The 17,118-nt window shown below is 36.7% G+C and overlaps 1 protein-coding gene across 1 annotated transcript in view; it reads right to left on the reverse strand.

Moving 5' to 3' along the window:
• Positions 1 to 6,341: 6,341 nt before the first annotated feature.
• LOC306844472 (inactive tyrosine-protein kinase transmembrane receptor ROR1-like) overlaps positions 6,342 to 17,118 on the reverse strand; it is a gene marked incomplete at its 3' end in the record, with an annotated part of 118,783 nt that continues 108,006 nt past the window's right edge. The window contains exons 5-9 of the mRNA XM_079376629.1: positions 13,927 to 14,054; positions 12,940 to 13,257; positions 12,612 to 12,857; positions 11,623 to 11,831; positions 6,342 to 7,781 (exon numbers count right to left, since the gene is read on the reverse strand). Of these exons, the coding sequence (XP_079232755.1) occupies positions 6,342 to 7,781; positions 11,623 to 11,831; positions 12,612 to 12,857; positions 12,940 to 13,257; positions 13,927 to 14,054 (2,341 nt within the window). The remainder of the gene's footprint in view (positions 7,782 to 11,622; positions 11,832 to 12,611; positions 12,858 to 12,939; positions 13,258 to 13,926; positions 14,055 to 17,118) is intronic.

Consider the following 17,118-nt stretch of genomic DNA (forward strand, 5'->3'; position numbering starts at 1 on the left):
GTAAGTGGTTGCAACCAATTTATTTGAGCTACATTTAAATAAAAAAAATGGAGCTAAAATAAATTGTTTGCAACCACTTACCTTAAAAGATTTAGTATAATTTTTTTCAGTGTAGCCTAGTTTGTCTGCTATACGGAATGACTCGTGGCTTACTGGACTTTTTTACTCTTTGTAAAACTGGAAAAGAAATAAATAAATCTAATTTTCTGCCAAACGACAAGAAACCAGATTTACGTTTACATGCGCAGTTACAACTGGAACAGCATGTTTTTGCGAAGTCAAGATACAGTAAACAATACTCGAATATTTGACGGATAAATAAACGACACGTGCCACCATTGTCTTTCGGAGCATGCGCACAACGCTGAAGGTGTTTTGCCAGATACACGCTGGACAAAGTCGGATAGTCGCATTATCTATTTTGACTAGCAAAAGACTATTTCGGTGCGTTTGCGTGAATTTCAAAAAGACGAAATTGCATGTAAACGAATGTTTAAGTTGGTATACAATAGGAAGAACAAGAATGACTCATAACATTTGGAATACAACGTTTGAGACAACTGTTCTATATTAAACTATATTCACTACATAATTTCCATGTTCCATTTTTTTGCCATTCCTTTTCTCAACCACACCTTTGGAAGCCCATCCTGAGGTTCACTGGCTCTTGTCGTGCCCAGATCCACCCCTGGCCCATTATCAACCGCACACCTGGATCCCATCTGCCATTATGGGGATTCATCCAAAGCCAGGCCCAGTCTTAACAATTGTCTGTCATTTACACAGCCCTATTTGCCAATCATATCATAAGTCATTGTAATCATGTATACTATTAATTATTGAATTATATTATTATATATCATTGAATATATGCTTCATTATGTTCAATTTAAATAAGATGCCCATGCCTAGTCTTGTTTTTTCCCTCTATGTTTCTTCCTCATCTTCTAAATCATAAGTCTTTGGGATAATATGTAGTCTATTGTTAACCCATTTGTGCCCAAATTTTTCTGAATGGTTTCATGCATATAGTTGTGTTATAAGTGTCTTATGTGAACATGTTCTGCATTTATTTTCCCCAGGTTTTTGGGGTTTTTTTCTTGAAAATTGTATTTGAATGTGCGGCAACTAGCTATGTTGTATGCACCCCTCGATGTCAAATTTGAATAGGAGGAGAACATTTGGAATCTAACTCAAAATAACTGCTTTCAAGACCAATCTTTATTCATAAACAATTCATAAATTATGTATAAAAGTCGAAGAACATTCGATGCAAAAAAAGCTGCATCTAGCTTATAGTTTGTGGGGTAAAACGCCCCCAGGGGGCAATGGGTTATTACTGTAGTTATTGTGTTCTGAACATCAATCCTTTGTTTTTCCATTAAATGTATTCTAGCTGTTGGTTGAATAAAAACATTTTGATTTTATATTTAAAAATTACCTCAAGTTAGCATCAGGTAGCTAGTTAGCTTGCCAGTTAGCATCAGCTAACAAAATGTTTCAAATAGGCTATTATAATTTATAATGATTGATTATATTCTTTTTAATTTTAAGCTAAAACTGCCTGTACTCTGATTTTGCTGTAGGCTAAATGTTTAAAGCAAATTGCTTTGTCAGACTGGGGGGCATTTTTGGGGCGTTGTGCCCCATAATAGGTGGGGTAAAACACCACATTATTCCTACTTTGTTTATAATATGTCATTGTCACTAAAACTATGATAACTTTTCTGAACACATTTAACTTTTGCTTCACAGAAAAAAGAATTATACAGTCCTTAAGGTGGGACGTTCCCCCCACTCTACCCTACCTATAATGCTAACTATAGGCACCAACAGTAAGCCTAATCATGTTAGCATCATGTTAACAACATGCTAACATGTTAATTGTGTTAGCATTATGCTAACAACATGTTAACACAAGTAAAACTGTTAAAACAAAATTAGCATGATTAGCACATTGCTAGCATAATGTTAACATGTTTTAAACAAGCTGTTAATGTGATTAGCATGATGCTAACAACATATTAACATGATTAACATGTTGTTAGCATGAAGTTAGCATGTTGCTAGCATGATGCTAACATGTTTTTAACAAGAAGGTAACGTGAGTAGCATGATGCTAGCAACAGTATACCCCATTTCCCCATGATCTACTGTATGTTATATGCACTTACAAGTCATTTGCCCACTGGCAACTATAGTTGCCGCTTGGACTTTTGACTAAGTATACAAAAATCTATTTCTTGTAAGATTAGTTTTGTTTGGATGATTCTAGAGACCTTCGTGATTATGTAGATATATGTCAACAAAAAATATTTATTAGTAACATAAAAATTATCTTTCTTTGGGAGGTTTTGCCTTCGCCTTTTGCCTTATTTGGTTCTTTGCTTGCATGTCATTTAGACATAAAACATGGATAACATCTAGAAAAATACTTACAAAAGGAAAATGACAACTATAACCTGCGGCAACTATAGTTGGGTTAAAAGCCTATTATATTGTTCTATTTTTCTCTCATAAATGGCACTTTGACACACATTGCCCTGGTGTGGATTTATAACTTCACATGGCATTCCAGAGCCAGAGACGGGATGGCCTTCCTGGGACTGTTCCAAGTCAAGTCAAGTCAAGTCAGCTTTATTGTCAATTCTTCCACATGTACAGCACATACATACAGAGAATTGTATTCCAGATAAGAAACCGGAGAGCAGAACTGATCAAAAACATTCCCAACATCAAACCCCTCTCCTCTGAATGCAGAATGTTCTTTGTTCAAGGTCAGGAGTTTTTTTTTCTCCTGGTTGAGATTGAGTCTTTATGGGAGTAATCATAAAGTCATGAGCACATCATTTCTTTTCTTTTTCCTTTGGCAAACATGCTGGACTTGTTAGTCTATTGAAAATATTTGTTTATCCAGTGCCAAGGAAAATAGTTTGACGTACCTTTGAAATGCGTGCAGTATTATAATGTAAAACATTCACATGCAGACATACACGTTTACCTAGCTAAATGGGCACATAGACTTGCATTTTTTTCTCCATTGTTTTTTTTATATACAGTTAAATATTATATATTATAACCTAATTGTATCTTTATTTACCACTTTTACTAATGAGGACATCCCAGAAAGGAGTTTTTTTTGGGGAGAATTTGTCAGGTTTAACTAACCTCTGGATACAAATTTGTCCCCAAAAGATGGTTCTCTCTCACACACACGTCTAGTTTACTATCCTTGTGGGGACTCTCCATAAGCGTAATGATTTTTCTACTGTACAAATAGTATTTTCTATCGCCCTCAACCAATCCTACACCTAAACCTACCCCTTACAAAACACGTTCTGCATTTTTACATTCTCAAAAAACTCATTCTGCATGATTTATAAGCTTGTTTACCCATTGGGACCTCAATTTAGGTCCCCATGGTGACACGAGTCCCCATGAGTCTGTGTGTGTTCAGGTTTAAGTATTCACCAGGATAGAAAAACAAGTGCGCACACACAAACACACATGCAGAACACTGGACTTAAATAAAAAACATCTTTTGGGTGATTTATAAGCCTTTTAAAATAGTGAGGACCAGTAAAATGTCCTCACTAGTGGCTTGTTAAAAATGTAAGTGAGGACATTTGGTCCTCACAAGTATAGTCAAAACAAGTATATAAAACAAGACAAATATCCTATAGTCAGTGAGCTCATCCCCAGAATATCCCTTATGAAAATTATTAACCACGGTTTTACTACAAATTAAGCCAAAAAGACATGGTCAATATATTCAAACCATGGTAACCACAAATTAACCATGGTTTTGCTACACTAACCATAGCTTAACCATGGTATTAATGGTAAACCTGGGGTTACTAGAATAAACCATGGTTAATTTTCGTAAGGGATCCTGTTGTTTGAAATCAACCTAACACTACATTGCCCTCTTCTGGTAGCATACGTGATAATGCTCGTGCTGCAATAACCCTGATTTAATGTTAATTTGATATCTGTTTGTGGCATATATACTAAGAGAGCAGTTATTATAGTAGCCTTGTTAAATATCATGAACAGAATCTTTGAAAGATATTAACGATGTGCACAGAGATCATAAAAGAACTCTTGAAAAAGAAATGACATTGAACCAAGCTGTTTCTTTAAGTGGCTTTTTTAATGTCAACACACTGTATGTTCAGACGTACAATATTAAGACTGCGATATTGATGTAAAATTGTGTGACAAATCATATAAAAATAAACCATTGATCTACACATCAGTTTATTATGCAAAACGTCTGTTCACATCATGAGATTGTCCAAAAGGCATTGGTCACAAGCAATCATGTCTTCACAAACACTGTTCCCTGCATAAAAGATAAATTCTCGATTGTCTTCAACACAGGAAAAGGATGTGGTTGAATCAAACAGTTGCATAGCAACAAACCAAAATTAGAATGATCATGAAATACAGCTGCTTACTAAAATGATTTGTTCAATCTCTGTTTCTGTGAAATTTTAAGAGATTAAACAAGCTACAAACTCAGAGAGAGAATAAAGTTAACAAACATCAAATGAAAGCTGAAATTTGCAAGCACATACAGTATTAACATGAGACAAATATAAAGAACTTCATTCAATCAGAGACGCAGAGTGACACTGACTTCTAGAGGAATTTTTAGCCATTACATTCTATAGGTAGTGAGGAGTTTATTGTAGAAAAAGTTCTGCGTCAGTTGTACGACAGATTTCACATATGCTTTGCCAAACAGTGATGTGAAAAATTGACGACTCGTTTAGACAAAAAAAAAAAAAAAAGTTCTCCTGTCAGTTTCAAATATTAATGTATGCTCTGGGTCACATATAGAATATAAAAATCACAAGAATGTTTTGTGGTTGCCTGAATTTCGGTTATATTACTCAAAAACAAAATATTATATAAATAATCCGGGCTATGTCCGAAAGCTGAAAAACGCTGTAGGCTAGGCTATATGGAGGTAGGAAGGCAAAAAGGCACATCTGAATCCAATGATTGTGTCACATCCTATCATCTTTTACATCTGAAAATTAGCAGTCAGTTTGTGTATAAATGTAGGTTTCTGCCCAATTTTGACAGTTTTTGACTTAAACTGTTTTTTCCCCGTAATTCAATTATCCTCAAGTTGTTCCAAACCTGAGTTTTCTTCTGCCAACACAAAATGAGTAAATGATGATAAAATGTTCATTTTTGGGTGAACTCATATTAAATTCCTAGCATTTTTGGGTGAATCTCTTTCATTCCTAGCATTAAGATGTTTAAATATTTGCTTGATTAAGACCAAAGTTCTCGCTGTTTTGTTGCAGCTACACCATTATGCCACTTCAAAAGCCTGGCAGTACCTTAGAAACACAAATATTGCCTGAGAAGTCACTGGCTTACAGCCAACAGGTGTGTCTCCTGTATTGAAATGATTTGAATAACATCACAGTAACAGAAGACTGTCACAGAAAACATTCTCTCCCACATGTACAAATGCCTGACTTTATAATAAAATGCAGGCACATAGTGACCATAATAAAAGCAACTTTTTTTTAAGGCATCAGTGATTGATATTTGCAAAACTATTCCCTTAATTTGGGAACTTCGGCTATAGGGTTGGACTTCAATTCTCAAGCCTTCCAGGAAGTCGTCAATGAGTGAAAAAGCAGACAAAACTGACGATAACCCCACAGCTCTGTCAAAAACAATCGTTAAAGGGCATGATTTCAAAGTTCTGGTTGAAAAAGGACATTTTAAGGCCACGTTTAGTCATACTAAATCGAAAAAAGTGGCATGAATTTCACAGAGAATATGTGAATATAAAAGTTTCTTTTAAAGGGGTAGTTCACCCAAAAATGAAAATTCTGTCATTAATTACTCACCCTCATGTCGTTCCAAACCCGTAAGACCTTTGTTCATCTTTGGAACACAAATTAAGATATTTTTGATGAAATCCGAGAGCTTTCTGACCCTACATAGAGAGCAATGCAACTGACACGTTCAAGGGCCAGAAATGTAGTAAGGACATTGTCCATGTGACATCAGTGGTGTAGTTCCCTTATTGTCTTTGCACGGTCAGAAAGCTCTCAGATTTAATCAAAAATACCTTAATTTGTGTTCCGAAGATGAACGAAGGTCTTACAGTTTTGGAACGACATGAGGGTGAGTAATTAATGACAGAATTTTCATTTTTGGGTGAATTATCCCTTCAAGACACATTTATAAAACAACATTAAAATATAAACTTTTGCATTTTTTCCCAGGCTATTTCATATTTACAAGGAAGAAAAAAACATTAAAATATCAGTAATTCAAAAAATCAATATACAGGACAAAACATGTATTCACAAATCGGCAGTAATGATGGATTCACTGTATATCAGTCTGTTAGTGTCAGCCAACAGTGCCGCCTGACTCGGGTCTATTTGCATGGCCTTCTGTACCATATGTCCAAACACTGGCATTGTGCCGCCCGGCACTGCTGTCATGGGCGTCAGAGTGACACAGTGAGAAAGCAAAGGAGTATTGGCATCATGATTGGAGCCTGTGGAGGGGATGCTGGTCACGTGACCCGTGCTGGTTGAGCCACTGGCGCTACTGGGTGACCGGCTCTTCGGCGGAGGGCAGTGCTGCACCACCTGTGGAGGGCCCTGAGTCGCAGCAAAATGGGCAGCAGGGAAGGCAGCATAGCCTGTTGGGATAGGGTATCCGTTTACAGGTATAAAACGCTGGCTTTGAGGCATCGGTGCTGCCATGAAGCCTGCGATTTGTCCTGGTGGGAGGCTCTGCGGAGCTCCGTAGATGTATCCGGCGTAGCGTGGGCTGCTGAGGTTGCTGACGGGGCTGGCGCTCAGAGAGGTAGTCTGGGTGGTAGCGTTGCCTCCAGATGGCGTGCTGGAGCTGGCGTGGGAGGACAGACCCTCCCAAGCACGTAGTCGGGCATGGATGTCTTTGAATCTTGGCCGTCGAGCAGGACCCTCTTGCCAGCACTCGGTCATCAGCGTGTACATGCGAGGAGGGCAATCCTCTGGGCAGGGCAGCAGCTGCCTCTTCCGCACCATCTCCATCACTTCCTGGTTGCTGAAACCGTAAAAGGGCTGCAGCCCAAAGCTGAAGATCTCCCACAGAACCACACCAAATGCCCAAATGTCAGAGTCTGTTGTGTACTTCCCGTAAATGATGGCTTCTGGTGGCATCCAGCGAATAGGAACGAGCATTTTGGGTTGGACTCGGTAATAATCTGAGGTGTAGATTTCTCTCGACAAACCAAGATCGGAAATCTTGATGTGAAGTTGCTCACCAACCAGGATGTTTCTTGCCGCAAGGTCTTTGTGGACGTAAAAGTGGCTTGCGAGGTACTCCATCCCAGCTGCGACTTGAATGGCCAGGTGAAGGAAGTCTCCATGGTCGAGGCTGGACTTGACTGTACAGTCTTCGTCACTACTACAGCCCACATCTGAGTGGGGAGAGCGCATGATGAGGAACTCGTGGAGGTCTCCTTGGGCTAGGAACTCGAAGAGCATGCAGACGGGCTGCTCCTGGGTCACGACACCCATTAGACAAACCACATTAGGATGATGAAGTTCTGCCAGGACAGATGCTTCTTGCTGGAAATCGCCCCAATGTTGTGCACTTGAGATGTCCTTTAGTGTTTTTATGGCCACTAGCTGAGCTTGCTCCATGCCTGGCAGGTACAGGTGGCCTTTGTAGATCTTACCAAAGTTGCTCTCGCCCAACTCCTCCATGAAGCGCACTGCAGACAGAGGAAGTTCTTTGGCTTTGCTCTACAGAAGATAAAGAAATAGAAGAGTAAGACTGGGCTGGCAAATTTGTTATTGCAGATATCAGGCAATAATGTAGTAAATGATTTGTGATCGAGTAACATTATTCAAAAATAAGTATATATAAGTAATACACATAATTTACAAGTAATATACATATATACATAACATATATACATATATATATATATATATATATATATATATATATATATATATATATATACACACACATATATATATGCATATATACACATATTTATATATCCACACATATATATATATATATATATACACATATATATATATATACATATATATATATATATACATATACATATACATATATATACATATATATATATATATATATATATATATACATATATATATATATATATATATATATATATATATGTATATATGTATATATATGTATATGTATATATATATATATATATATATATATATATGTATATATACACACACACACACACACACACACATATATATACACACACACACACATACACATATGAATATGAAGTATATAATATATATAATATATATTCTAATATATATAATATAATATATTATATATAATAATGGAATTAATTAAATAATGTATTATATATGTATAAGTAATACATGCATAATACATTAAGTGTCATTCATTATGTATTAATTTAATTACAATATTATTATTATATGCATCAGTTAACTGCTGTTTTATCATCATTTTAAAAATCTGTTTGTAAATATAAAATTTTGTTCTAAGTGTCAAAATTGTTCATTTGTATAAATGGTTTATATATATATTTTTTTGTTGTTGTTGTCTGTAAATACAAATAAAAACTGATCAGTTAATAATAAACAAAATCAATCAGTAACCATTAATCTCATGGTTGTGTACCATTTTTAGCATAATATCTAAATGAATGTACAATAAGCTAAAAATTTAAAGTAGTTATGAGATTTGTGAAAGATTACATTATTAAAGGAATCTTAATAATACCATTATTAGTGTTATTAAAGCCTAACTTAAAATAAAAAATTAGATAACGTCAAAGGTACTTTAAATACATAAATTGAGGAAATGAGCTTGAATAATTAAATATTAAATAGCTAATTATATTAAATTATTAAAACATTTGAGTAGAAGGTATGGTATTAACATGTCATGCTTTGATACATTTTTGTTAGTTTAAATCCATGAAGAAAGTGTTCTCAACTGTTATAGCTTTGTTTTTAATTCTTTACTGTGTTCCTGAAAAACAAGACATGCTACAACCTCAACCACTGACCACAGAAATGCATAAAACCTCTGTTTACTCTTAAAATATTCTCACTGTCATGTACATTTTTGTACTTCGCAGAAGCTGTCTTACCACTTACATGACAGTCACTATGTGGTTTTATCCACTATATGCATGATAAAGATGTAAGTAACACGCATAATGTTGTGTGACTAGTACGGACGAGACTTATAAAACAGGAAATAAAAGGTTTGCCAAAAGGTCGAAGCTACATTCAGCGGAGAAATGAACAGCATCAAATAAAAGATAGGAGTCTCTTTCTTTGAAAGAAGCAGATGTTTTGTGTTAGCGTCAACTCTGCCTGAGCCTAAACATGTCTCATCCCTGTTTTGGATATTACTTTAGTGAATGGTGACCTTTGTATGACCTTAGTCTGAACTTTGGCCTGCAGCTGAGACTGTAGATGAGAAGTCTCAATGCGTTACAGATACAAACAGCACTTCAGTGTGTCTAAAGGTCTGATTAATACTGGAACTAAATGGAACTACCATCATCAAAATATTTGTTTATTTGTTTGTCTCTCTAACCTCAACCAAGATGAAAAAGCAACGAAAAACTATTTTCAAGCGAAAATCTCATTTGAATCTGCTTTGAAACCAAATGGAGTGATAACAATATGATTATATTTAGATTCCTCTCCGGGCCTGGAAGAGATTGCCTCCATATGCTCATCCTGTCATTTTGCCTCCTGCTTGTGCAGTGCCTTTAACCCAGGAATGCACACTAATTCAAACATTATGAGAATGCCCAACGACTCTTGTGGACAAAAAGTATAAGAATAGAAATCAAAACAGATACAACCGATAGCAATGTTTGTTTGCACATACAGTGGGGAAAAAAAACTATTTGATCCCCAGCTGATTTTGTATGTTTGCCCACTGACAAAGAAACGATCAGTCTATAATTTTAATGGTAGGTTTATTTAAACAGTGAGAGACAGAATAACAACAAAATCCAGAAAAATTTGATTTGCATTTTAATGAGCCCTTCGTAAAACATTACTTAATACATGGTGGCAAAACCCTAGTTGGCAATTACAAAGGTCAGCCTTTTCTTGTAGTTGGCCACCAGGTTTGCACACATCTCAGGAGGGATTTTGTCCCACTCCTCTTTGCAGATCCTCTCCAAGTCATTAAGGTTTCGAGGCTGACGTTTGGCAACTTAAACCTTCAGCTCCCTCCACAGATTTTCTATGGGATTAAGGTTTGGAGACTGGCTAGGCCACTCCAGGACCTTAACGTGCTTCTTCTTGAGCCACTCCTTTGTTGCCTTGGCTGTGTATTTTGGGTCATTGTCATGCTGGAATACCCATCCACGACCCATTTTCAATGCCCTGGCAGGCTTCAATGCCCTGGCCCTGACGGTACATGACCCCGTCCATCGTCCCTTTGATGCATTGCAGTTGTCCTGTCCCCTTAGCAGAAAAACACCCCCAAAGCATAATGTTTCCACCTCCATGTTTGACAGTGGGGATGGTGCTCTTGGGGTCATAGGCAGCATTCCTCCTCTTCCAAATACGGCGAGTTGAGTTGATGCCAAAGAGCTGAATTTTAGTCTCATCTGACCAAACACTTTCACTTAGTTCTCCTCTGAATCATTGGCAAACTTCAGACGGGCCTGTACATGTGCTTTCTTGAGCAGGGGGCAGGATTTCAGTCCTTCATGGCATAGTGTGTTACCAATTGTTTTCTTGGCGACTATGGTCCCAGCTGCCTTGAGATCATTGACAAGATCCTCCTGTGTTTCTCGGCTGATTCCTCACCGTTCTCATGATCATTGAAACTCCACGAGGTGAGATCTTGCATGGAGCCCAAGACCGAGGGAGATTGACAGTTATTTTGTGTTTCTTCCATTTGCAAATAATCGCACCAACTGTTGTCACCTTCTCACCAAGCTGCTTGGCGATGGTCTTGTAGCCCATTCCAGCCTTGTGTAGGTCTACAAACTTGTCCCTGACATCCTTGGACAGCTCTTGGGTCTTGGCCATAGTGGAGAGTTTGGAATCTGATTGATTGATTGCTTCTGTGGACACATTGTCTTTTATACAGGTAACAAACTGAGATTAGGGACACTCCCTTTAAGAGTGCACTCCTAATCTCAGCTCCTTACCTGTATAAAAGACACCTGGGAGCCAGAAATTTTGCTGATTGATAGGGGATCAAATACTTATTTGACTCATTAAAATGCAAATCAGTTTTTCTGGAATTTTTTGTTGTTATTCTGTCTCTCACTGTTCAAATAACCTACCATTAAAATTATAGATTGATCATTTCTTTGTCAGTGGGCAAATGTACAAAATCAGCAGGGGATCAAATAATCTTTTTCCCACCTGTATGCTCAATGTTGTTTTAGCACCCGATTCACTTAAATAGGCCTATCAGAAATTACTTAAATGTTTATTTAAGCTCATTTCGCACCTTTGGGTAATAAGAGAATAAGATGCAAGTTTTGTGCCGGAATCCACTGATACACTGTGGTATAGATGCACTTTCATAGTTGGTTACGATCTGTTAGTGGTAACATCTCACCTTTGGTTTGTATGCCGTGAGCATGGACATCTCCACGTTCTGGCCACGTACTGGTTTGGGCTGACGTGGGGCTGGTGGACGTGAGGCTTTCTGGTTGTTTCGGCACACACAGATGAAGAAGAACAGCAGGGCGATAGCCAGCGGTATAGCAACGCTTGGTACCAGGATGTACAGAATCCCCATACTGCTGCTGCCATGCTTGGGCAAATCTGTGGACAATGAATATACAAATATATGAAATAAAACCATACGAAAGTCTGTTATAACAACATTTGCACTGAAGCTAAGGCAGTGCCAATTAAAATATGTGTTTTGGAGTAAAATCTTTCACAGATTACCCAAGTTTGGTTATATTCAGAACAGAATACAAGCATACTGCATACTAAAAAATATACTGCACACTGCATACTAATTTTTTAAATGGTATATTATTTAATCATGCACTTGACCTTATTACGTGTATGTGGTGGCCATTTATTTTAAAGTAAAATCATAGCTCATATTACAATATTTATTGTTCTCATCACACTTGAAATGGGAGTTCAAGTCAAGTGCATTACATTGTTACTGTTGTAACAATGTTTTTAGTAATTAAAATAAAGCTAAAATAAAATATATATTATTAAAAAACTTGAAAACTTAACCGTAAAAAATTCAATGAAAATTCGAAATGTTGCCTTGGCAAAAACTGTAATAAAAAACTAAACTAGAAGTTAATTAAGCTACATTAAATACAGTAAAAAAAAAAAAAAATCTAATTTAAAATCTTTAATAAATACTATGATAGTATAGGCCTATAAATAAATCTAATAGTGCATTGCATTGTGGGATACAGCATTTTTAACAATTTCGGTAGATCTTACCAGTATTCTGTGCATAAATAAACCCATATAAAACACAAAGCTTGCATACTGTATATTTTGGAAATATTATGAGTGTAGCATGCTATTCTGAACATAGCCTATGTCAATATGAGCAGTGTATCTCACCACATGGAGGAATGTCGCAGAGCTCCATGCGCACACCCTCATCTAGGGTGAAGCACCAGGGAGCATCGTGCTTGTTTCCGGGGTTGCGACAGTAGGAATGTCCCCCATTGAGCTCTGGGTAACGCATGGCCAGGAAGGTGTGGATGTGGGGATACTGCGAGTTCCATGGCTGACACTGACGACCAGATTTAGTCACGCTGACTGTCCCGCGATAATCTGAACCGCTGTTGTTATAACATTTGTGGCCTAAAATGGAATATAATTGATTTCTTTTTCAATAAAATAACATTTTGACAAGTCTTTTTTAATAATTACACAAAATACATACTTTTATTTATGGTCTCAGCTATTGGAATGCCTATTCTCATACAGTTGGCAGCCTCGGGACTGTCCGAAGCGGCCAGGTCGTCACAGTTGGGCAGTTTGAGGCGCTTGAGAATGAGGGGGTTGGACCGAGCGATGATGTACTCTGTCTTACACAGGTCGTTCTCCAGAATCTCACACTCGTCCTTGCACAAGTCCCGCGGTTTGTCCATGCCAGAGCTGCGGTCACATGTCGGGAAGGCAAAATGGCACAAGGACGGGATAGCGAACTGGGAGCAGCGATCTGACAGGTGATTGGAGGTGCCAATCATGGTGAACGCCGCTGAAAAAACAAAACAGAAACAAGCCTTCACACAGGGGTTTCCTCCAGATTTTAAAGCAAAAATAAGCCATTGTGGATTCTAACAAGCTACGTAACAGTCTAGTGAAACTATAATTATATCTAGACAAAGTTCTGGTGAATTGTTGTGGTTTCGCAAGAAGCTGTGTGATTCAAAAACAAATTGACTGCTCACTCTTGAGAGGAAACCACAGAGAATGCTTGTGTGATCTAATAGCTACAATTAGGAACTTTCTCACAGAAAACAAAAACAATTCAAATTTAAAACTGAAGCCCAGCTTAGTCTAGTCCATAAGTGTATGATACCAAGATTTAGCTTTAAAAAACCTTTAAACTCTCTCAGACTACATAACTTTTCTCTCTGGTTCTGGTATCAGATTGTAATACCATGGCAGAAATGTAAGATGGTCTTGAATGATTACTATATTCACATAGGTTGGAATCTATATGGTAATTCAAAGATGTCTATGTATGACCCTCTTAAATGTATGACCCTCCCAAAAACACAGTCTAGCTGGCAAAAGCTCTCTTATCTAAGGCTTGAGACTTGTCTTATCAGCTGCATTTCAGTTGAAATCTGTACAACACAGGTTTTGTTTTGAAATGTCTTTTGTAAGGACTGAGAAGTGAATGTTTTTTTTAAAGGGCTACCTGTGATTTGGGTCTCAATCTCGCCTTGCATCTGCAGCGAGTCCACGAAGATACTCCTGTTTCCTATGAAGCGAGCACACGCGATCCCTCTGTATGGCTGGCAGAAACCTTCCTCATCAAAATCATCTCTAAAAACAAAATAAATGTGTAATGTGCGCGTTAAGTATGGTAAATTAGGTTAGCAGGCCTTAAAAACTATCTGCAGCCCAGATCCCCCTACACTGGCTTTTATCACAATTTATTTTTTGGCAGAGGGAATTCATGTAATATTGTAATTTTTACTCCAGCACTAGAGGGCAGTAAGTGCCACTATATCACACAAATACACACAGCTGCAACCCCACAGAACAAAACCTGGCATATTTAATCAGCCTATACAATACAAATCCAACATATGAAAAATACATTCAAATGGAATATAATACAGACCTGGATATATAATTTAAAGCATTCAACATATCATAAATAATGAAAAAGACATTGTGTTCTGTGTATGCATGTCATACCCTGTAATTTAAACCATACGAATGGGTGGTTCTTGCAAAAGTGTATGTCATCCATACACCAAGAGAAAAAAAGCAAAGCCTGAGTCACTGTTGGACTCCAGAGATTTGCAATGCAGTAAACCAAAACAATTTTACTTAATAACGTGTAAGATAAAATGAGAGAAAACAATGATCAGGTTATGAACAGTTCAAATAAACAGACAAAATGTGAAAAAATCAGTTAAAATGGTTGGTGGTGTTAATGAAAAGCAGGTGTGTGAAAGGTCAGAGGTCAAAAGTCAAAGCAGTGTCTGAGGAGCAAACGTCGATCCAGACATTAGAACTCAATCTGGACATGTTTGGAATAGAATACTAACTTTTTTTTTTTTTTTTACAGAGTACACTAGAAAATAGGAATATTTCTATGGTCATATATATATATATATATTATATAAATGTTTTAAACAGTAGAACATAATATTTTTGCAAAATGACTTAATGCTGCAGTAGCTTTCAGCTATCAGCTTGGTAATAAAATACAATTGTCTTTTATAAATTCAGTTACAGTAAATGTATGTGCGTCTGTTAGTCTATACATACATTCAACACTGTTCAAACACTGGGGTTGGTCAAATATTTGAATGTTTTTGAAAGAAGACTTTTAATGTCATCAGTATCACATGATCCTTCAGAAATAACTCTAATATGCTGATTTGGTGCTCAATACATTTTTTATTATTATCACAGATGAAAACAGTTTTGCTGCTTAATATTTTTGTGGAAACCTTGATGCATTTTTTAGGATTCTTTGATGAATAGAAAGAACAGCATTTTATTTAAAATAGATTTTTTTGTAACAATGTTTACTGTCACTTTTGATCTATTTAAAGCATCCTTGCTGAATAAAAGTATTAATTTCTTAAAAATCTTACTTACCCTAAACTTCTGAATGGTAGTGTATATATTTAAATTATACAATGGAATATATCAAAATTACAATCTGACAGCATTCCCATGCTAACCCTACAGTTCTGAGTTGTAAGGGCAAAATAGTTTAGTTAAAAATGTGTCCTGTCATGTATTATGTAATCTAAAATTGAGGCCAAGAATCCGGCACAGTGACAGACACTGGAAAAGTTTCCCAGCTCTCCAGCATGTGCGTCACAGGAGAATGCATTGGTAACTGTGGCCACCCACTGAAAGCTAAAAGACAAGGAGGAACAGTTGTTGTGAGGAACTATAACCTATTTTTGCATAATATTGTTTTTTTTTTTCTCTCTTTCCCTTACATGCACATATACATGAACACACTCCAGTTCATCAGCGTGTGTTTGTGTTTCTTACGAAGCGCGTGGTTTGTATAAACAGATGGAAGTCCGGGGCATTTCTTTACTCATCAATGCCAGTTGGAAGCTAGTCATAATTAAAGGAAAAGTGTGAGGCGCAACACAAACTGTGTTAATTGACCTGTGACAGTAATGTAACAAGAGGAAGAGAACAAGAGAAAGTTCTAAGCACACAAAAAAACATGATATGCCTTTCAACATGCTCTTCAGCTCCAGCACATTTTGGAATTCCTGCAGGATCCTCAAACTCTCCTGTTAAACCTATTGAGTCAAGACAGGAAGGAGTGAAGAGTCTAAAAATGCTCCCCTGTGAGCTGAGTAGCAGAGAAATCATCCTGAGAGAGATGCACATTAAACATTACCAGGATGGATGTTTAATTCTTCAGTGAAAAGTGTGTAGCAACAGCCATCCACAAACAATTAGCCTATACAAAGGGGCCCAACATTTTGAGACCACAGAGGAAAACAATATATATATGAATTTATTTCTTAAACATTTTGTACTAAACTGCATTGACTGATTTATTTATATAGGAAAATTCAACTTGAATTTTGACGTTTCTTATTATTTAGCATTTCCCTTTTGCTTTATTGACCGCAGCCATTTCTCTGTAAGCCCATTTCCACCATGTAAGAAAAAAAGCCTTTAGAAAATCATAATTGTGACATAGAAAATCATTATTACAACAATAAAAATCTAAATTATAAGATAGTAAATCATAATTATGACAGTCAAAATTATGACAAACATTTGACAGAAATCTAACATAGAAGACTATCGTTTATGAGATAGAAATTCATTTTTATTTATGATACGAAATGCTGAAATTATGAGTCATAAGTATGATATTAAAAATTTACTTTTTAAATGCCATCGTAAATATGACTTTTATGTCATATGTTTGACTTTTTAATCTCACAATTATGACTTGGCATCTCATAATTTTTACTTTTTGTGTCATAATTATGTTACCAAAGCATTTTTGAAATTATTTGGGGGAAATGGACCTCCACAAGATATGATTTGAAGATGATTTAAAATCCAAACAACAGGAGAAGATCTTTGCCTGTTGTGCTGGTCTGGAAACTCAGCTATTTCACCATCAAACCTCAGTTTGATGCATGTGAAGTGAGGTCAGCCAGATGCCCTAAAATGAATATCTTGGCCCAAACAAAGTTGTGATTTACAAGAGCCTTGTTAAGAAGCTAAGCTCATGAAGATGTCAGTGATACTAGCAACAGTAAGGAGAATGGATTTGTGTCATCAGTGTTATTGCACATGCCCTGGAGTCTAATAAATGTATCAAGATATTCCCATCCGGAAACAATCTCCAATCTGCCTGGCCTGAAGCCTCCTCCAT

This window comes from Barbus barbus (genome assembly GCF_936440315.1).
Source record: "Barbus barbus genome assembly, chromosome: 25".
In the NCBI taxonomy this organism is placed as follows: Eukaryota; Metazoa; Chordata; class Actinopteri; order Cypriniformes; family Cyprinidae; genus Barbus; species Barbus barbus.